The sequence below is a fragment of the Mus caroli genome, chromosome 1 (genome assembly GCF_900094665.2).
Source record: "Mus caroli chromosome 1, CAROLI_EIJ_v1.1, whole genome shotgun sequence".
Lineage (NCBI taxonomy): Eukaryota > Metazoa > Chordata > Mammalia > Rodentia > Muridae > Mus > Mus caroli.
Genome location: NC_034570.1, coordinates 165,797,769 through 165,820,989, shown reverse-complemented (window position 1 = coordinate 165,820,989; position 23,221 = coordinate 165,797,769). Strand labels below are relative to the sequence as shown.

At 42.3% G+C, this 23,221-nt stretch overlaps 1 protein-coding gene across 2 annotated transcripts in view; it reads right to left on the bottom strand.

The window, feature by feature from the left end:
* Wdr64 (WD repeat domain 64) overlaps positions 1-23,221 on the bottom strand; it is a 115,450-nt gene that overhangs the window by 85,722 nt on the left and 6,507 nt on the right. For both annotated transcript variants that reach the window (XM_021175403.1, XM_021175408.1), the window contains exons 2-6: positions 22,323-22,453; positions 10,500-10,602; positions 7,551-7,654; positions 3,297-3,326; positions 1,476-1,586 (exon numbers count right to left, since the gene is read on the bottom strand). In XM_021175403.1, coding sequence (XP_021031062.1) covers positions 1,476-1,586; positions 3,297-3,326; positions 7,551-7,654; positions 10,500-10,602; positions 22,323-22,453 — 479 coding nt within the window. The remainder of the gene's footprint in view (positions 1-1,475; positions 1,587-3,296; positions 3,327-7,550; positions 7,655-10,499; positions 10,603-22,322; positions 22,454-23,221) is intronic.

Below are 23,221 nucleotides of genomic sequence, written 5' to 3'. Positions count from 1 at the left end.
AGTGACATATTTAGAGGCCCATGGATCTAACAGCTAATGTGCAGCGACCACTAACTAGGTGCAAGCGTTGTTTCAGGCATGATTGTACAGGATGAGCCCAACAAAGTTATCACTCTGTGGAAGCTACCCTGCAAGAAGGGAACCAGAGAGAAAGATGGAGCATAGTGCTGTGCACAGGTGAGGCCACTTTAGGTTGTGTGGGCAAAGGTGGTAGTGGGGTATGATGGAGGGGGGATGACCTCTACTGATAGAAAGATAGATAAAGATTAGTGTCAAAGAGGGAAGTAGTTCCAGATTAGAAGTTTAATGTTGAAAAGGGCAGAGAGGGAAGAGACTGTGAGCCTTGTCTTGTCAAACAGGAGCTGGAGTGTCAGATACAAGCATGGTCAAGAGATGGAGGGGAGGGAGGAAGGAGGGGGAGAATAGCAGGGGATAGAAGGGAGGGGAAGTGAGAAAGGAAGGATCCAGGAAGAGGGGAGCGGCCTGAGGAGACTAGGGAAATGGAGGCTTGCTGTGAGGAATGTAAGGTTGAGCTGACAAGGGCAGGAAGAAGGTTAGCAGAGGTGCAGACTGAAGGTTAGCTCAGCCAGCCCCTCAGTGGAGCTTGCAGGTTCTATTCTGCGGTTATACCCTATGGCTTGTAGCTCCCTAGCAGTGCGTAGCCACTGCGTGCAGCAGGAAGGCAGGGACATCTTCCTAAGTTGAGGGCTACCTCAGGAAGCTAGCAGGGGGCAGGGGACCGCTGTGCTCAGATAGCCCACCTACCAGCATCCTGCCAGCAGGATGTGGAGAGAAGGGAATCCCTTAGAGATAAGGAAGATGCTTCTCTGAGTTAAAAAAAATCAAGTGTGCAGTCAGGAGAGCCCAAACAAGTGAGCACGATGTCCAGACTGTGGGCGTAGAGTTCTGAGATAAGTGAGGGTTTCTGAGTAGGCTACAGCCCCATGGGACTTTATAAAGTATGCTTTGCTAAGGATGCTGGGCTGGGGAGAGAGGCTTTGGACTTGATGACAGGCATAACCAAAAAGATAATGCTTGGATTTGTAGAAGGAGATAAAAGAAAAAAGGAGTTTGATCTGGCAGCAAGAGGATCCTTGGAGCCATCTGTGCAGGGAAACACTAGACTGTGCCGTGTGAAAAGACCAACCTCCTGCCCTCCAGTCTCAGAAAACAAAATAAAAATAAACTCAATAGCAGCAACAGAAACCAAAAGAATTACCCCTTTACTCTCAAAATTCAGAACAAAACGAGACCTGAATGAAATTCTGAAATAAACAGCATTCCCGGATACTGATGCAATTCTGAAATAAACAGCATTCTCAGGTACTGATGCTGAAAACACCACCATAGAGGTTACTCAATAACATCTCTCATGTTATAACAGATACTCATCGCACAGCGGCCAGGCTCATATCCTTAAAGGTATCGAACCGCGCTCTTCTCATTTCTTACTACTATTTCTCCTGGCACAGTACCTGGCTGCTCCCTTGAGCTTTATAATCCCAGACAATAATGGTCCTCTCAGTGGTGGCAACAATTCGCTTTAGCTGGCCGAGGTAATCGCAGCCTGTAATCCAGGAGGTATCCTGATAGAAAAGCATAGAGTTGAAGGGTATGAGACTAAGGGTGACACTCAAGTCGTAGAGCATTTATCTAGCATGAGCCAGGTCCTAGGTGTCGTCTCCAGTATCACCAGACAGAGGGGCCTGGGGGATTGGGAATCACATTTTTCCCTTCAACTTCAAGGTATTAGATAGCAGGAAGTAGGTTATTGATATTAGAAATCCCATCTGGCAGCAGAGCCTACAGTGCTTCCCCTCCGGGTGGCACACAGAAAGAAAAGGGCTCTCCAGTCCACTTTGTTTCTTAGTATCATTAGCTGGAGACTGACTCAGCTAGTTGGGAATTTGTTTCTTAGAACAAGGCAGCTGGGCGAGCAGTCAGCTCTTCCACCATCCATATCACTGAGCCCTTTTATTTACATGGGCAACCAGACTCTGGGCTGTGATTCAGCACCTGCTCCGCCCTGCTGCCTGCTAACACTTTCGTTTAGAAAAGCTCCCGTAGTGCTCAGCAATCTATCTGATCACAAGCTGAGGCCCAGTAATCTTTCTTGGGTCAAGACGCAAGTCAGGAAGCTGTAACAGCATGAGCATCAGGTGAGGTTAGGCAGAAACAGCAGCCTGGATCGCCTGGAATGCCAGAAACATCTTCGGGGGGGGGAGGGGGGACTTGAATTTTCCATAAACCCACCAGGGATCCCAATGGGTTAGTTCTGGAACAGGAAAGGAGGCTGAGAGGTTTAACAAGAACCCTGGCTCCCTTAACGTGTGGTGTGTTATCTGCTGGTAGTTTAGGGCACTCATTGGGTGCATGCAAATAGGGAAAAAAAAAAAAAACAAAAAACCCAAACCTCCAGCATCCCCCTATCCATCTCTCATAAATCAGGGTAGGGCGTGGATCAGAAAGCAAGACAGTCCTGCTGGCCATCTGCTGCAAGGTTACTACTCTCCTTGCTAGATAAGTGCAGTAAATGAATTACAAAATTGTACTCAAATTTCTATGGCATTTTCATGCTAAAAAAAATGTTCTCAAGTTACTTCCATGTTGTTCTCATAATTTGGGGTGTCAATGTTGTTAAAACAGCATTAAATTAAAATGCAGAAGCTTTTAATTAAAATTCCAAGAAGTAGCTGCTTCCCAGCAATCCTCGGCAGATAACTGAACTCCAGGGAGTAAGTCTCTGCTATTATTATTCAAGGCTTGGTTTTTGAGCCTAGTCAATAAATGTAAATTTACAATGTAGATTTTAAATATCATTAAAAACAAGATTTGAAAACCTCTGTGTAAGGTGTGTGTTCGTGTGCTTGTGTGTGAGATCCGTAAAGCAAATGTCAATGATGCACATGTGGAGGTCACAGGACAACCCCATGTCAGTCCTTACCTTCCTTCCTTGCTGTTGGAGAGACACAGTCTCTTACTGATTGATGCTGCATATAGCAACCTCACTGAGCTCTGAGCACCCTGGATTTCTCCGGTTCCCGCTCCCATCTTATCCTCATAGAAGCATGGGAATAACAGACATACACTATGGGGTCCAGCTTTACATGGACCCTGGGGATTCCAACTTCATTTCTCATTTGCATAGCAATCACCTTACCCCTGAGCCCTCTCTCCAACCCTTTATAAACAGAGCCTCTTCAAGGAGGCACTGTGTGGAGATTTGAGTAACTCTGGAAGAGCCATCATCCCAGCCCTAACTCTGAGTTGCACTTAAAATATTTTAATGTACTTACTGTAACATTGGTGCTGGTCTGAGCCCTCATCTGTGAGTAAAGAGAAACTCCAATTAGAATCTCCAGTAAGAATTGGAATGCTATGGTAGCACACAGTGCCCTTGACTTCATCTCACTCATCATCCTAACTGATGAGAGATTTTCTCCTTACTTCCTTCTCAGATTCACCTAGCTCTGTGAAATAACACAAATTGGTTTGCAGAGGGCAAGGCTTCCACCTCTATGGCTGGTGCTTAGCTTAGCCATGGTGACTGCTCTCTTGATATTATTATTGTTGTTATTGTTCCCACATGCAAACGCCTCATTTCCCCCCAGCCATTGGAAGCAACATTTGCTTCCAAAAGTTAGAAATGGGAACTAATATAGCAAGGACAAGAGTGGCGCAAAGAATGCTAAATGGAACAGGGTGGACATATGAACAATGTAGAAAAATACAACATGGTTCATTTGAAGGACTTCTCCTCAAGTTACGGGATGTCTTTAGAACACTTTGTCCAGGGGTCCTCCATTGAAGCACCTATAGGCTAAATGTCATAGATATGTCCCATGCTCAGAGCTAATAGGTAGTGGTGGCCCTTAGTCAGACCCTGGAAGGTAGGATCACAGCTGAGGTATCCCCATGATGCCGGTTTCTCAGATGGTGTTGGTCAATGGCTTGGATATGGCTTCCCTGAAGGGATAGGCTTCATGGATGAAAGAGCAGGGCAGGGAGGCTCAGGGGTAGTTTTTCATGGAGGCTACAACCGTCTTTCATCAGAAGAGTACCAAGAGGCTTTACACTCAGATTCTTATTTCTGGATAGGAAACAAACCCTAGTGTTTCAAGGAAGCTGTTTAAGAGCAGGATAGAGCACCGTGTTTCCTTTTTTATTTCCTGTGGTGGTTAGCATCCTTAACTTGTAGAATCTCATAGGAGGTAGGTACAAGTGAGAGGGATGACCTAGACCTGGGTGGTTCCCAACCTTCCTGATGCTGTGAGCCTTTAATACGGGTTTTTTGTTTGGTTGGGTTTTTGTGGTGACCCTCCAATCATAAAATTATTTCCTTTGCTACTTCATAACTGTATTTATGCTGCTGTTATGAACTGTAGTGTCAATATCTGATATACAGGATAGCTGATATTGGGCCCCTATAAAAGGGTCATTGGAGCGCCAGGTTGAAAGCCACTGATGGAGGTTATGGTTTGCCTTCTCTGAGGACGTCTGTGAGGGATTGTCTGGTTTAGGTGGATTGATGTGGAAAGACCCATCTTAACCACTCCCAGGGTTGGGCCAGTCCCTGGACAGGGATCCTGGATACATAAAGTTGCAAAAGCAAATGGCCCTGCAACATCATTGTTCTCCTCTGACAGCTGGTACTGTGTTACCAGCCGATTCCAGGGTCTGCTGCCTTGACTTCACCATCCTGGGTTGTAGCTTAGACTGTGAGCCAGAATCAACCCTTCTTTTCTTTAGTTGCTTTTGTCCCATGTTTTGTTACAGTAACAGGAAAAGGAAACTAAGATAGTCCCCTACATCCAACTTTGGTGGGAATAATTTATTTAAGGTTCTCTTCCTTTCTTTATCATCCTTACTGATTTTTAGTGTCTTTAACACCTTAGCTTTTGCATGAATTGTTATTCATGATATTTCCAGTCTCTGTTGCCAAGAAAATCCTTAGCTTTATTCATTCTTTCTTGGATAAGGCAATTATGTATTTATAATTTTAAAGTGCTCTTTTCTCTCCAGTCCCATTGTGTGTGTGTGTGTGTGTGTGTGTGTGTGTGTGTGTGTGTGTGTTATATGTGTCAGAGGAGAGTAAGAATTTGTATGTCTGATATATGCAAGTGTGTGGATGCTTGTACATGTGCACACACCCATGGATGACAAAGGAAGACGTCAGCTGTTCTGTTCTATCACTCTACACCTATTTTCTTAAGTCAGGGTCTCTCTCTGAACCTGAAGCTCCCCACTTTCAGCTATGCTCGGCTGGCTAGTAAACTCCCCAAAATCTACCTGTCTCTCCCATGCCCCAACCACTACCACCCAGCATTGTGGTTACAGGCACATGAGGCCATGTGCCTGTATTTTCATGGTATTGTCAATTAAGTACTTGGGATGCAAACTCAAGTCTTAATGCTTGTAAGACATATGCCACCTCCTTATCTGTCCCCCACCCCTGCCCCTGCCAGTTACTTCCTCTCCCTTTCTTTTCCCTTCCCCTTCCCTTCCCTTTTCCTTCTTCCCTCCCTTCTTTCTTTCTCTGGCTCTTTTGTTCATTCAATCATTCTGTTTTAGGCTCCTGTCATATTATTTTATAAGAAATAGAGGTGAGTTTCTGTGTGTTGTAAGCTTCCGTTTGCTCAACTATAAGCTTCTCTGTGCTGGCCTTTGTTTTGTTTGGGGGTATGTGAAGCATCCCAGAGGGTGTCACCTTACTTTCCCACAATCAAGGACCACTTTACAATGCTGATCATTATTTCCCCATCACAGTGTTTTATAGCTCCCATCCAGATTCGAGTTCTGAAGATACAATGGTCTGAATTGAGAAAGGAGCTAATGTTTTAAGGGGAGAAGGAAGGAGAAGGGTTTTATGTAAAAGAGGCCAGTTTTCTGATCCTGTGTTTACCATATTCATTGCCAGAATTTGCTGAGTGCTCTCAGTGAGGCTAGCACATTACATATATTCACGTATTTTTTTTAAGATGTATTTATTTATTTAATGTATATGAGTACACTGTAGCTGTCTTCAGACACACCAAAAGAGGCATCAGATCCAGTTATAGATGCTTGTGAGCCACCATGTGGTTGCAGGGAATTGAACTCAGGATCACTGGAAGAACAGTTGGTACTCTTAACCACTGAGCCATCTCTCTAGCCCCAGTCAGTGCTCTTAACTGCTGAGCCATCATCTCTCCAGTGCCTGCATTCACTTATTTAACCAGCACAACTAAAATCTATTGCTCAAGATGGGGTCTGAGGCCTAAAGACATTAAGTGCCGTAGTTGTGTGTATAGCAGGCTGCACAGCAGGCTTTGTCCACAAACCCAATAACCCAGTGCCCAGATGGCCCTTGCCTAACAGTCTCATTGCCCTAGATGGGATCTTCTGGAAAACTCCCTGAGATGAGTGTTACTGAAGGACTAACATAGATTTTGGAAATGATGACTATTTCAAATGCATTTTTTTCTTGTACGATTAAAGCCTGCCCTTGTCTTCAGTTAAAAATGATCTTGGAATCTTTACTCTGTGTTTAACAGCAAGACTGCCTCTCTTGTTTTCACAATGGAGATATTATATAGGACACACCACCGCACAGTCTGTTGAAATCTCTCACATTCAAAAAATGAGAAAGCTCAAAATGTATAAATTTAGAAATATTGATAACAGCAATATTTTGCATTTACATAAGATTTTATTACTAGCCAGGCATTGGTGGCACATACCTTTAATCCCAGCACTTGGGAGGCAGAGGCAGATGGATCTCTGAACTCAAGGCCAGCCTGGTCTACAGAGTGAGTTCCAGGGCAGCCAGGACTACACAGAGAAATGCTGTATTGAAAAGCACCCCCCCAAAGTAAATAAATAATAAAAATAAATAAATAAATTCATTATTCATAAATACTAGTGTTTCTACTTCATCATTGAATTTGATCTTCAGATTGTCCCTTTATCTTAGTGTGAAGACACAAGGCTCATGAAGTTCCCTATTCAACATCACAGGAAAACTGTGTTACACTTGAGACTTTTTGTTTGTTTGTTTGTTTGTTTGTTTGTTTGTTTTGAGACAGGGTTTCTCTGTAGGCCTGGCAATCCTGGTACTCACTCTGTAGACCAGGCTGGCCTTGAATTTACAAACATTCACCTGTCTCTGCCTCCCAAGTACTGGGATTAAAGTTGTGCACCAACCACTGCCTAGCACACCTGAGACACTTTATCTCATTCAAGTTCATGATCCTCAGAGGATCATGTACTACTTGGCTAGCACGTGTGTTTTATCTGGGAAATTATTCAGATCAACCTTTTCCATGGTGGCTGCCATGTAAGTCAGGATGACGCTCTGAGAAAGACACCAAACATTTCTCAGCAGTCAAACCTGAGGGATGAACCCAAGGCTCTGCAATCCCCTTATCACTAACGATTTTATTCCCTAAACCACACAGAAATGTTTTTTGTGTTTTCAGAAACATTTGGATAGTGCATAGATAAAACAAAACACAGGAAGAAAAAAGGGGGGGGGAGCAGGAGGAGGGGGAGAGGCCAGGATTCCAAGTTACCTGGCTGTTGAAGACAGTTATTAATCCTTTCTGAGATGCTGTTATCAATAAATCCAGCTGTGGGACCTTCACAATGCATTTGATCACGTCGCGTCGTCTACTGCCTGTCAAAAGCACACAAGTAATGTCAACTCCCAGAGGTTTGACAAAAAAAAAAAACAATCAACAACAAAACACCCACAAATGTTGCTTGGCTTTTAATTATCCTCAGAGACATGATATAACTATAGAGTGTTTCAGCTAAATATGGTCTATGAATTCCCAAGGAACTTGCAACTCCCTGAGCCTCCCACGACTCTCCCAGCACATACACACACCACTATGGACAAATTTCACAGAGAATGGGCTTCTAGACATCATTTGGAAGCTTTCTATTTTGAGATTTTTCTCACCTCTTAATGGCTTTTGCTTTGAAGTGTCACCACCGTGGTCTACAGAGACTAAAGTCCTAATATTATCTCAGGCTCGCCTTTATAAAAGAACAAAACTGTCTTAATGCTGTCTTAAGGCTTCTAACAACATTCTGTGCATTTGGGAAAATAACACCAGCTCCTTTGATGCTCCTGCACCCACCCACTGGCTGAAGGACAAAGCAGTATACATACTATTTCTCAGAGTGAGTTAACTCTTGTTTGCTTGGATTTTACTTTTGTGTGTAACCCAGGCTAGCCATGAACTCATGTCATTCCTCTTGCCTCAGTCTCCCATATGCTGAAATCTTTTCCAAGGTGCTGTAATTTTTTTTTATTATTGTAAAAACGTAAAGAAGGAAGGACTGGAACAGGGTCAATATACCAATTACCAATTATACTTAGGTCAGCATTCCTAAGTGAAAAAGTAAGTGTCTGTCTTTAACTGTCCAGTCCCCATCCCCCAGGTATCTAACCCACACTAACTACTAAGCTACACCCTCACCCTGAAATGTATTTTTAAAAGAACACCAGATGAAGCCATGAGTTTTAGCTACACCACTTTATGCTCCCAGCAGGTCATGCTTCCAGCCACCAGCCCAGGGAATTTTTGGAACCGCAAATGAAAGACACACACACACATTAGCTTATTTTTAATATGCCATCTAGCTCATTGGCACTTCTCATCCTCTGCCTGCTACCCTAGGCCCAACTGGAGGAATTGTGTCACTGTATAGGCAGTCTGAGGTCCCCTATGCTCAAGCCCCATCCAAGTGTGGAAGAGACCCTCCTGTTGGCTGCCTGTGTAGAGCAGATCCTTTCTGCTGCTTTCAGATCCAGATGTAGAACTCTCAGCTCCTTCTCCAGCACTATGTCTGTCTGCATGCTATCATGCTTCCCACCATGATGATAATGGACTGAACCTCTGAAACTGGAAGCCAGGCCCAATTAAATGTTTGCCTTCCTTTCTCTCCTTTCTTTTCTTTCTTTCCTTTCTTTCTTTCTTTCTTTCTTTCTTTCTTTCTTTCTTTCTTTCTCTCTCTCTCTTTCTCTCTCTCTATTTCTTCCTTTCTCTCTTTCTTTCCTTTTCTTAAATTGGATATTTTCTTTGTTTACATTTCAAATGTTTTCCCCTTTCCAGATTTCCCCCACCCTGAAACCCCCATCCCATCCCCCCTCCACCTGCCTCTATGAGTGTACTTCCCCACCCTCCTACCCTTTCTGGAATTCTCCTACACTGGGACATCAAACACCCTCAGGCCCAAGGGCCTCTCCTCCCACTTATGTCCAACAAGGCCATCCTCTGCTACATATGTGGCCAGCACTATGGGTCCCTCCATGTGTATTCTTTGGTTGGTGGTCCAGTCCCTGGGAGCAATGGGGGGGGGGGTCTAGCCTATTGACACTGTTGCTCCCTCCATGGGGCTGCAAACCCCCTCAGCTCCTTCAGTCCCTTCTCCAACTTGTCCATCAGGGACCCGCGCTCAGTCCAATAGTTGGCTTCGAGTATCTGCCTCTGTATTTGTCAGGCTCTGACAGAGCTTCTCAGGAGACAGCCATATCAGGTTTCCATCAGCAAATACTTCCCAGCATCCACAATAGCTTCTGGGTTTGGTGACTGTATATGGATGGATTCCCCAGGTGGGGCAGTCTGTGAATGGCCTTTCCTTCAGTCTCTGCTCCACACTTTGTCTCCATATTTCCTGTGAGTATTTTGTTCACTCTTCTAAGAAGGACTGAAGCATCCACATTTTGGTCTTCCTTCTCCTTAGGCTTCATATGGTCTGTGAATTGAATCTTGGGTATTCCAAACTTTTGGGCTAATATCTACTTAATCACTGAGTACATACCCTGTGTGTTCTTTTGTGACTGAGTTACCTCACTCAGGAAGATATTTTCAAGTTCCATCCATTTGTCCAAGAGTTGCCTTGGTCATGGTGTCTCTTCACAGCAATAAAACCCAAACTAAAGTACTTCCTAACCCTTTCCAACCTTGGCTCAAACAATGACAAAAGCCCATAGTGTTAACAGAGGAGAGGTTGGGAATACCCAAATTCAAAGCTTAGGTTTGAAAACAATAGAGGACTGTTGGAAACTGGAAAGGACCTGAACTGAGCGAATGCCTATCTATGGCTGCCTGAAACTCAGATCAGAGATAGTGTCTTTAGAAGAATCAAGGGGAGGAGCTTCACCTGGGGATGCTTCAAGAACACTGAAAAGGCACACAGTTCCTTCTGGCGACATTGAAACATGTACTAATAATGGGATACCTTCATAGAGAGACTTCTCTTGAGGCCTGAGCTTCTTCACATTCTAGCTTCTTTTTTCAATCACATTCTGTAGTGTCTTTCAGAGCAAGAAGAAGCTGTCAGTTTCAATTACAGGTAGTTCCTCTCCATACTGAACCCAAACTGCTATTCTTTTCTTTCATGGGGAACTGAGTGGGGACATATAAGGTGATTCTTTAAAAATAGTGTGTTCCCAGTGCTCAGTTTTAGAGAAAAAATATTAAAATTCACACAAATAATGTAAAAGTCACCTGCAATCACAATTCGCTGTTTTCTAGACACAAGAAAAACCAAATTTTCTTCATCCATCTGCGAAGTAAGAGAATCTTCATCAGTGGAGAAGTATCCGAAGATCTGAAAATCCCAAACAACAAAGCAAATGTGAACAGTGTATCCGAGTCAAGTAACAACAGATTCTGTGCTAGCTGAACTCAAAGTCTATCTGAGATTTAATGTGCCTTGCTTTACGATGTCCGAGTAGAGAGTCCCTGGAAAGAGCAAGACTTTGACAGTTAACACACTTTGCACTGATCTAGTTTGATAGCAGAGGAGACACTGACACTTTTCCCTGAGGAGTCACCACGCACCAAGTTTGTGTCCTTGTTCTACAGAAGGATTGATGACCGTCCCGCCCTTGCTTGAAAATGAAATCAGCCTTCATCGGACCCGGTCTCAGCTAGGACTGTTGACGGTGAGTGATTATTCCTAACTATCGTCTATGAATCTTGCTAGGTCAGATTTTTTCATTCCAGTAAAATGAAGCTTCAGAATATATAAGATTTCAGATTTTTACTTGATTAGCTGCCCAGTTTTCCAAGTGTTGCATGAAAATTCGCTAACTTGCTATAAGAAGATATTCTGAATCTTAAAACGTGATCTTTGTGAATAAATAATCAAATTGTGAAAGTTTCAAGATTAGAGGCATGTGAAAAACGTTAAGCTGTAAGCCAGGCACAGTGGCCCAAGCCTGTGGCTTCAATTATTGAAAGACTGAAGTAAAATATTTGAGACCAGTTTAAGGCCAATCCGGACAACACAAGAAAGTCTGTCTCAAAATCTATGAGCAGCAAAGTAACTCCTATTAACTTATTTCTTAATAAGTAGAAATTTTCTTTTATTGATAACTGAGAATTTTTTAAAGGAATTAAGAATTCTGAGAACTGCTTGCCTATATCTGTGTCTTCCTCTACTTTCTTGTTTTTGAGGCAGGGTCTAATACTGAGGCTGGAGCTCACCCATCCATCTAGGCTGTTGGACAGCTCTGGGGTTCCACCTGTCTCTGCTGGCCCAGCACTGGGGTTCCAGCATGCTCTGCTACTGTGCTATCACGTGGATGCTGGGGATTCTGAAGTCAAGTTTGCATCCTTAAGAAAGCACTTTATCCACTGAGCCATCTCCTTGTCCAACCACCTACCCTCCTGTATTATATTTTTCTTAATGCCACCAAAACAAATGGCCACAAACCTGACATTAAAGGAGCCTCTTTATTAACCCATAGCTTCATAAGTTAGAGTCCAAAATGGATCTCAGTGGACTCAAACCTAAGACACAGTAGAAAAGTGTTTTTACTGGAGTCTTTGGGAAGAATCAGTTTTCAATATCACTCAGGTTGTTGGCATAAGGTCAGCCTGCCTGCTACCGGTCAGCTGTCACTGCCTAGACTTCAGGGGCTTCTACTCAGTCCTACACCCAAGTCCTTCCTTCTCAGCAACAGCAGCAGAGTTTCAAGTCTTCTCTGTGCTTGGGACCCTTCCCCCCTTCTTCCTCTCTTGTTTTAGCGGACTTTGAATCACCTAGATTATCTAGGATAATCTCCCCATGTTAAGTTCTTGTGGGCAGCTCCTTAAATCCATGAGCAAATTCCTTTCATAATTGCATAGAATGGTGACTGATTGTACAACTGGGGACCAGGACTGTTGGGAAGGAGGGCACTTTTGTATGTTCTCAATTTATAAGCACTGTTCAGCATCATTAATGTATGTTTGGCTGCCTATGTAACCTGAGATAGTTATGTGAAATCATCGTGAGGCCAAAGTGAACCAGCAGTGGGACCGGGATTCCTCAGTTCCCTGTCAGAAAGTTCCGATGTTTCTTGGAGTGGGAGAATTCTACTCAGTACGGTTAATTCTAAACTGTGTGCTGTGTTTACAGTAACATCAAATAGTTTATACGCAGCCAATCACTGTGGTTTGTCATTTCTGTAGAATCATTATGGAGATAGTGATTATATGTCTGAGAAGAGATGTATGAAGGGTTGTGGGAGCAATGTCCTCCTTCAAGGAAGAATCACACACTTCAGGACATGGAAACCAATTCAAGTCCTGGCTCTCCTGTTCAATAGTCACAGGATCTCTCAGGCCAGTGTCTAGAGTTCTCTGTGCCTGAGTTTTCCTCATCTGGAACATGATTATCAGGAGTGACCCCCTTACATAAGGATGAGGATGCTCAGACTCCAGAGTAATTAGGAAGAGTATAATGTACTTGGACTGCACCAAGTGCCAGATAGGAACTCAGTTGATGTCAACATGTGAGGAGTGGTGCCCTAGGTCTCCAGGAAGACTAAAGAAAACGGACTTAGGTGTCCTCCCTGCCAGCTAAACCCTCCCACTCAGCACCTTTCCTGTTGACCACACTGGACAGTCACACACTTTATCATACACACCCTTTAGTGCCATAGCCTCAGGGATGTACAAGCTACCTCTACTCCTGCAGAAATGATCAACTTTGACAAGATATGAAAGTAGAAGCATGACCAGTTGAAAAGACCAAAGTGATGGGAGAAGGGGGTGGGGCAAGAGACCGTGATGGGATTGTGACTACGGTCCAAATACACCATACAAGTGCATGGAACTGTGGTAAGGAAACCCATCATTATATGTCGCTCATTATGCTAAGAAAAAGTTCAAAACAGATCATTGACCTTGCTACTTGCACTAATGACACGTTATTGCAAAGCTTAATAACTTCACAGGGAAAAGGAAGCCAAATGCATCAAATTGTTGAAATCCACTCAGGAAATTTTTTAGATATGTCAGATAAACTTCAGAAGAGATGGCAAAACTCACTTTGAAAGGTTATGTTTCAAGGGGGAATTTCTATGATCAAAGACAGACATTTCTTATCATCTTGGGATGAACAGTAGCCTTGAGGATCTCCAGTTTCTTTTTTTGAAATTTTAAATTTCAGGCTAGAAACCATGTGACATAATTTGAGCACATTGCTGGCCTGAGTACTTTATTACTATCAAGTATATCATAACTATAAATTTTCTTTTAACAATGCAAATTCTGGACTTCCCCATGCTTTTGGCAATTAAAAAAAATTGTTTTGATTACTTAAGGAACATATGTTCAGTGTAAAACATAAAAGCAGGTAGATTAATTTTAATCTAGAACATTCTTGTAACATTTTGAAAAAGGAAAAGTAATTTTAACTTTATAATAATTTACTTTATATCTATCTTGAGGGGACCCTAACAGCATTGAAAGGAAAAATATTGGCTCAGGACCCCAAAGACCACGTTCTCAACACAAGAGAGATTTATTTACCTCAGGGGGACAGAGGGCAGGGATAAGGAACAAAGAGAGCAGAGATAAGGAAAACAGAAGAGATAGAGGAAGAGGGAGAAGAAGGGACTAAGGGTGAGGGAAGAAGGGTATTTGCCACAGGGGACAAAGGACTGCCTCTGGATAGAGAGGAGTCAGTAGTGGCCCAGAAGCAAATGACAGCTTGTAAAGGCTGAAGGGGAAACCCCGTGTTAGGGTGAGGTGGATAATTTTGATTGGACTTGTTAATTATGTGAGCCAAAGGGAACTTTTGATTGCTGGACTTTAATCCTTTGATAGCTGGACCTTGGTAGTCAGCCTCAGGAGGAAGAAGTTGCCAAATAAGGGAATAGACCTTGAGGTGGAAGGACTGCTAGTTTAGGGATATAATCTAATGGATTATTAGCAGGGTGGAGGGAATAGGGTGAAGAGCAAGGCCTGTCAGAGCTGTGCTTGCCACACTTTGGCTAACTTTCCTCTGTCTACCATTTCTTGATGTCATTATCCTTTCCGGTCTTTGGACCCCTTTAAGCCTTGAAGCTTTGTTAGAACAGCTTGTGAGCAGCCTGGAAGGCCTGTGGAAGTTGGCTGAGGCTCAAGGAATCTGCAGGCTGGCCAGGGGCCCTTCAAGCGTTCCAGGTGGCATATTATGACTTGGGTTCGAATCAGTTTGCAGTGTGCTCCTAAAAATCTGTTTATATGCTTCTCTCTTGGTTCCTTTCCCTGTTGCTGTGATAAAATACTCTGATAAAGCAATTTAAGAGAGAAGGTGCTTCTTTTGGCTTACATTTCTGTTGGGAAGTAGACCTTGAAAGAAACTTAGTATACCCGAGATATAAGAGACAATTTGCAAAACACATGAAACTGAAGAAGAANGAAGACCAAAGTGTTGACACATTGCCCCTTCTTAGAATTGGAAACAATCACCCATGGAAGGAGTTACAGAGACAAAGTTTGGAGCTGAGACAAAAGGATGGACCATCTAGAGACTGCCATATCCAGGGATCCATCCCATAATTAGCCTCCAAACGATGACACCATTGCATACACTAGCAAGCGTTTGCTGAAAGGACCCTGATATAGCTGTCTCTTGTGAGACTAGGCGGGGGCCTAGCAAACACATAAGTGGATGCTCACAGTCAGCTATTGGATGGATCACAGGGCCCCTAATGGAGGAGCTAGAGAAAGTATCCAAGGAGCTAAAGAGATCTGCAACCCTGTAGGTGCAACAACATTATGAACTAACCAGTACCCCAGAGCTCTTGACTCTAGCTGCATATGTACCAGAAGATAGCCTAGTTGGCCATCACTGGAAAGAGAAGCCCACTGGACACACAAACTTTATATGCCCCAGTACAGGGGAACGCCAGGGCCAAAAAGTGGGAATGGGTGGGTAGGGGAGTGGGTGGGGAGGGTATGGGGGACTTTTGGGATAGCATTGGAAATGTAATTGAGGAAAATACATAANAAAAAAAAAAAAAAGAAAGAAAAAAAGAAAGGTAGCCTGGTCCTTGGTTGAGCTAAGGCTAGAAGCCTCAGAGACCTGAAGGGACAATTGGAGCTTCGACTGCTCCCAGGCACACAGCCCCCCTTAGGTCTGTGGCCATCAGTCATGTAAGGGCAAAACCCTAAGCCCCCCACATATAGATGAGGCATTCCTAATATCTCAGACCAAGACAATAGAAAAAGAGACACTGAAATCTACATTCTAATGAGGTACCTAGAGGTCTGGAGGGTTTAGCCAATAGGTGTTCCTTCTCAGACATTCCTCCCTGCAAAAGGCATTTATTTATCTCAGGCCCACCCTGAGAAGTGGGGTACGGTTTCACAGATCCACTTTCCGCCATGGCAATAAATGATTTAGAACCACAGACTGACTCTTTTCATTGGGATTCCCTGTGGGGAGCCATAGAGAAGGGCTTTGCCTATAGAGCAGATGTCTAATCTCCCTTAGAAGTCCACTCTGTCAAGAAGGCCACCAAGCCTAAGCCTGCAGTCAAGCCAAGGACTCTCACCGTGGGGCCAGCCAGAGCTCTCCCCGCCTTTTTCCTGTTCCCTGCCCTGGGCTAGATCCAGCCTGTGGGCCCAAATTCCATTCTCAGCTCTTCTGCCATTTCCAGCAGTGCCTGGGTGTCCAAGAGCCTGGGAACTCCATGGCCCCAGCCTCTTCAAAGGCCCAGGGACCTTGAGCCAACTCTGGCTGTCCCTTGTCTCAGACTGAGCTTCTCTAGCTCCGAGTGGGGCCTCAGCACTTCCCTATGGCCCAGTACCCACTCAGGGAGTCGTGGGATAAGCACAGTAAAACCCCCTGCTTTCTGCCTCCCCAAGTGGCTGTGCCCTGTGGCAGAAAGGCTGTGGGACTCACATTCTTACACATTTCCTGCAGTTTATAGTCCTTTGTGGTGATGAAGACAGGGCAGCAAGCAGGGAAAACATGGTAGCAAGAGCGGGGAGCCAGTTGGTCACATTGCATCCACACTGAGAAAAGCAGCAAAAGGAACAGGAAGATATGCTTGGCCAAAAACAAACAAACAAACAAACAAACAAACAAACAAACAAACCCCCACAAGACTCCCTGCCCCTTCAGAGACTCACTTCCTCTAAAAAATTCACAGCCTTCCAAACAGTTGCACCACGTAAGGATCAAGTGTTCAAAGTGACTATGGGAGACATTTAAATAACAACAGCTGTTTACTAGCAACACAGGGTTACATGGTAAAATACAGACTTCGTCTTTTCACTGATTAGCTGTGCAAGTCTAAAGCAATCACATTGTTCAGATTTCTTTACGTCTAGTTTTTCTCAATATATATTGCAAGGACAGGCCTAAGTTGTATTTTTATTAATTCTAACGTTTCACTAGAGTAAAAATATACAATTCTCCGAGTGTATTTGCATCTAAACCACAGAAAAGAAAGTGTAACTTTTGGTGGCATTGTTGTGACAAAGAGATTTATATTTTGGAATCAGACTTGCATACCTTTGGCTGATTTTGGAAGAATCAATCCCACTCATATTGCCCAATTGATGACTATTAGCTAACTATTAAGATGGCTCCTAAAAACCCAGGTAAACAATATTGGAGTGAAGCCAGTCTTCATCAGATAGTATTCAGTTTCCATTTTACAGACGACAGCACGGAAGCCCAGAAAGGTTAGGCTGCAGGACTGGAAATTGAAACGCCGGTTTGAGAAGTGGCCAGATGACTGGTGAGAAGATGATAGGCCAGTGACGGCAGAACAGTCCTCACAGACTCCTCCAGCCTCAGCCAGCCTCCAACTGCACAGAGCACACCAGAGGCTGTGCTCGAGTTGTTCTGTCAAAGGTACAAGATTTCTAGGAACCCAAAGATGGGATAGGATAATGGCATCAAGAATTGGTAGACAGGAAACTTTAGCTGGAGACCAACGGCCACTTTCTATTTGGCTTTGGATAAGTCAATTACCTTTCCATATGCCACTGTCCTCACCCTCACCATGGCAAGAGTGTGGCCCTCTACAATCTACATGCTGATCTGTTGTGAAAACTAAATAGGAACTGGAAATTTGTATGAGAGAGAGAGAGAGAGAGAGAGATATTTTACAGATGTAAGGAGATTGTGTAGACTGGAAGTGGCAGATGTAGAGAATGAGGTGCCAAGAAGGAGCAGATGTTGGGGATAATCCTCCCATTTCTCCTCTCCACAAGTGAAGAACTATGCAGATTCACTTCCTATTCCATTACATCCAAGATTTCAGTTACTGTAGAGCTCCATGGCCACACCTCTACCACCTACCTAGTACTTACTGTCTTATGGTTCAGCATTTATGGGGAATAGCAGTCCTGGATACCTTTACAGTATGTGGTTTGAAGCTTGCATTTCCAAGATAACAGTTTTGGTCAGCAAAAATGTAAAACAATTGCTTCATGCTCACATAAAAAATGCATGACCTTCAAATTAAAGAAGTCTGTTGATATTATCTTAGGTGCATAGTTTTAGAGAGCCAGTCAGGTGGAGGGCGTATCTGGAAGAAACTGGAGGAGGGGTAAGTATAATCAAAATACAGTGCTGCATAAAATACTGAAAGAATTAATAAAATATTATCATTGAATAAAATAAACTCAAACAGGGCTGGAGAGATGGCACAGTGGTTAAGAGCATCAACTGCTCTTCCAGAGGTCCTGAGTTCAATTCCCAGCAATCACCTGGTGGCTCACAACCATCTGTAATGAGGTCTGATGTACTCTTCTGGTGTGTCTGAAGAGAGCAATGGTGGTATACTCATATGCATAAAATAAATAAATAAATCTTTTAAAAATAAATAAATTCAAACAAGGTGTAACCCCAAAATGCCAAGTTAGAGTCTTCTAAGAGATATGAATGTATACAGTATTTATATCTTTTCATTGTTTGCTGGTAAAAGCCTGAATTTGATGGTCAGGAAGAATTCATTCTATTCTTATTTTGACATTTTCTGTGATGTCCCATAGAAATATAATATAAGCCATGTATATAATATTACATCTTATAGTAGGTACATGAAACATAAAACCAAAATGAAATCAACTTTATAAGTGTGTTGAAAACATAATTTCAACATACAATCAACATTAAAGGTCACTGTGAAATGTTTTGCATTTTCCGTACAATGCTTTTTGAGATCTGTGCATTTTATATTTATAGCACACATGAACTCAGACAGATCACACTTCCAATAGTTAGTTACAGCCCCATGTGGCAGAAGGGAGTTCTTCAGCATCGAGGGCTACAGCAGCTAAGGGTTCAGTTCCCAGGGGGTATCTTTCCCACCAAGCTTTCCTGTGCTTGTATTACTCACTGAAGATGAGCGCAGTGTTTTGCACTCTTAATTCTGAATGTCCTGGTGTGTGTGTGTGTGTGTGTATGTGTGTGTGTGCCTGAACCATCCAACCAGAGCAAGCATATGCACACCTCAGCCCACCTGTGCTCAGGTTCTGGATCTCCTGCCCTTTGTAATATCTGAAAGGCGCTTTGAAGTTTCATTTAATGTATATCAAGTCCAATTTGCTATAATTTAAGCAACATCAACAATAATTCATGGTTGGTTCCAGAGAGACAGGACATCAAATTCAATTAACCAAGCTGAAAATCTCTACCAAAAACAAACCATCACCACCACCACCAACAACAACAACAAAACAAAAACAAAAACAAACAACAACAAAGCCAAAAACATCCCCAATTCTAAGACATCTTGGAAACTTGGCCACAAACATGGGATGAAAATATCAACAGTGTAGAGTCTGCTAAATCACTCTCAGAAAAGGGAAAGTTGGAGGGGGGTGAGGGGAGAAAGGAGAGAGGACTTGAGAATCAGAATTCTTCATCTTTGATCCTTGAGCCTTGTAATGATTTGTATTACTCACCATTTCTATTTTCTGCTAGATTCTATATTTCATGCATACACTGGGCATAGCCAACTTCTCTGTATGTAGCTATGTGCAGCCAAGGATAGCTATGAATGTAGTCCAACACGCAATTGTAAACTTATCTTCGGACAAGAGAATTTCCCTGCCATTTTTATAACTCAATTGTGTGGCAAAATTTATAGATAGCAGTGTCTCTATATGTCACATGTTGGCCACATTGGAACTGTTGCAGTTTGAAGCAGTAGGTTAAAGTATGTTCTGGGAATATAAACTCAGGTCCCAATGCTTGCCTATCTATCCCTCATATTTCTACTGGACAGCGCAGAGGTCAAAATAGAAAAAGAACAATTTCCTCCTGATCACCAAAGAGGTTTTTACTTGCAAAGGACCTTTTGAGATAACAATCAAGCAACGAACTAAGTTAAAATCATGTTTTCCATTCTTGAAAAAAAAGAAGAAAGAAAACAGGACATACTGTGGGAATTTGCTGCATGGCAGAATCTATGAGCTATTCTGTTATGAGCCAAGCTTTGTACATATTTACAGGCAGTTTGTGGGAGGGATTTCTAATTTGTATAAGGTCTTTGTGAGTTTTATTATCAGAGCTTTTATGAGATTTGTTACTGGGTCATTAAGGTAGATACAAACTTTCTCATTAGTGTTTTGAATGTCTTATGTAGCTGACTACTCTCTGGTTCTGCCTGTCATCTAAGCAGGGTGAGTATCCCAACCCCAGTGACCTTTGCTCAGGAAGACAGTTGTAAGGATGAGAAAAAAACAAGTAAGAGACATTGAAACTCAACTACAGGAATGAAGAGCATTGTTTGTTTGGTTGGTTTTGTTTTGCTTTGTTTTTTGTTTTTTTGTTTTGTTTTGTTTTGTTTTGTTTTGTTTTGTTTTGTTTTGTTTTGTTTTAAGACAGCAAGGGGATAGATCCTGTCAGCAACCAGTGAACTTAGATTCTATTCTTCTCCAGAGAGTCCTTCAAATGAGAGCACAGCCTAGCTAACAGGTGGCTGCAGCTTTAGGAGACTGCATGAGAATTGCCCAGGTCCAGTTCCCAGTTTCCTTGTCAGTGGAAACTGTGATGTAATACAGGGCTGCTTTTTTCCCTCTTAAATTGCTAAATGGATGATCATTTATTCTAGATGCATAAGGGAAAAGAAAAGGAAAAAAAAAAGTAGAAGAAAACCCAGGATCCTTTATCTAAAGTGAATTCCCTTTCATTTTTACTGGTTTGTGTGGGAGTGTGTGTGTGTTTAAAGGAGAGGTAGTTGCTGAATTTTTGTCAACCATCTTCCTTATTTTTTATTTTACTTAATCTTAAAGATTCAGAGTCAGCAACCTTCTTCTGAAAAAGGGCCAGGTAGTGATTAGTGAAGGTTCACGGGCCATTAGTGTTCTGTCAAGGCTGCTTTCCTCCACTAGTGTGTCTCAGTAGCACCCATAGAATGTGTGGAAATGACTGAGCCTTACTGTGTGCCCTGTGAGCTGGTTATAAACCTGCCTGTGAGTAGATGTGGCTTTCCTTTGCTGCAGTCTGTTAAGATTAGTCTTGTTCCCCCACTAAGCTGTTAGAAGCAATCTAACTCATGGCTTTTCTAATACGGAACCATCCCCACTTTTCTACCCAGAAATTTTTTAGTGTTTAATAAACATTATTTAAAAGGTTAGCATTTCTATTCATAAATAATATTTGCTTTTTGTTTTCTTTGTTCAACTCTATTATTTTAGCCTCTGAAAATGATTTGGATAGCTGTTCAGTTTTTTTTTAGCATATTAGTAGAAATATTCATAAGAATTATATCCCCTTAAAGGCAATAGAAGCTCTTTTTGGTTGTAATTTTTTCTAAAGTTAATTAGTAAATTTTGCTAGTTACCTAGTTCAGGATTTGGGCTAGCTTCTATTACAAGCTTCTAAATTGTATTTTATTGGAGTTCTTTATATGCTCAATTTTGTGATGGCCTATATGTAGTTAAACATAAGACAGAACTTTTCCTGAGCCTGGCCATTATCAAAATTCCATTTACACATATCCATTAGATGCCATAACTGCCTTGGTAAGAGAGGAGATAGTCTAATGAGACTTTTTTATTAGTCTATTGAAACAGTTGGCCATAAAGAAAGAAATTTCCCTAGGAATCCTATTTGGGGGTGAGGGAAAAGCTGGAAGCCTGGTACCAACCAGAGGAACTTGCCACCCAGGAAGAGACTTCACAGTGTTCTCAGGACTAGTTGAACCTCACAGAGCAGACTGGGGCAAAGGCAATGACCGACCTGTGATAAGCAGGTCTCATACTGTGACCATGACTACTTACATTAAAACACCTCTTGCCTTCTACTTAAACTTAAACTTCATATCAGTGCCCCCAAAGATGGGTGGGGGTGTCCACTGGACTCTTTTATTCCTCTTTCCAATGTGACCACTGGGAATAAATCTGTGTTCTCTGTTTTCCACGATCAATTGTCTCTTTAGTTAACTTGTTGAAGATGAATAGCTGACCCTAGCTTTTTAGGATTGCTAGCAGGCAGGCTTTGCTGCCAAAACTCTGGTAATCCTGTTAAATGTGATAGTAAGATATTCAAAGTCGTCATGTTTTCTCTTGTCTGTGAGATTCACTCAAATATGAGTGAGCCAGATGTTTTAATTTCTTGCATCAGTATTCTGCCCATCAGAAACCATTTTCAAGAGTTGACAGAAGTAACCAACTAAACCCCTACATTTCTGCCAATGATTCAAATGCTCTGAAGACACATACACAGTGAGAGTACAGGGAAGAAATGTTTCCTTGTCAGATTCAACAAAGCCACTTAAAATCCTGATTGTTGTCAATGGAACTGATGGCAAGTAACTCTGCGAGTTCAAGGCCAGCCTGGTCCACATAATGAGTGCCAGGCCAACTGGGGCTACAGAGTAAGACCCTGTCTTTTAAAAAGAAATACTCATGGATAATATAGTTAAATAGCTGCCTGTTTCCTCACTTTCCTGTGGACCATGGCTATGCCTTTATGGCCGTAGACACAGTAATATTCCGTGTACATACTGCAGATTTAGCTTTGGTGGGAGTAACATTTTTAATTGCTTGTTCTGAACAAAGTCAAGTAAGACCTGAGTTTTGAATTATGTGCACACAAAGTACCTCACACCAGTCGAAAGCTGCATCAGGATTGTTGCAGAGCTTCCTGTAAAAACACTTCACATCTTGATTTTTCACTTCAGGGCCAAAGATTTGCTGTACCGAGGTGTAAAACTTATCATAGTCGATTGAATCTGTAGTGGGGAAAAGTACAGGGACATTTCCATCAGATACCAAGGACAGAGTTTCACATTTCATATATATTTTCCATCTCATTTTGTCTTATAAAATGACTATAACTGTACCTTAGAGATCTTGTATTTATGAAGATAACTAGGCCCTAGCTAGAATAGTATTCAATCAGAATAAATAATTTATTTTGCTGTTCAGGATTCTCTTCTGTTTCAGCTATGATAAAAATTCTGTACATGAATACAAAGATAAGGAAATCACTTTTCCTGCTATGGAAACAGTTACCAGTTCAATGTTTCTTAGAATTTATCTTAGACCTTTGCACAGAGCAAATATTTGTTATCTGACATTGTGTAAATTCTCTCACACAGACATGCATACAGAAACACACAGAGACTTATACAAAGACACAAACAGATATGTACCCACATAGACACACAACACACACACTCAGTAAAACACACACACAATACAGACACACACACATGCATCCACACACATTTCTTGAATCTTGATTTTTGACAAGTTTCTTGAAGTGTTTAGATGAGAATAATGAATCTCAAGTCAAGAAAAAGTTAGAGAAAAGGATTCCTCAAGCTGTATAGACAAAATCCTATTATTTTATTCAACTAAAAAAATATATTGAATAATATTGTATGCCTTGCATGGTGGCACACTCCTTTGATCCCAGCACTTGGGAGGCAGAGGCAGGCAGATTTCTGAGTTCGAGGCCAGCCTGGTCTACAAAGTGAGTTCCAGGACAGCCAGGG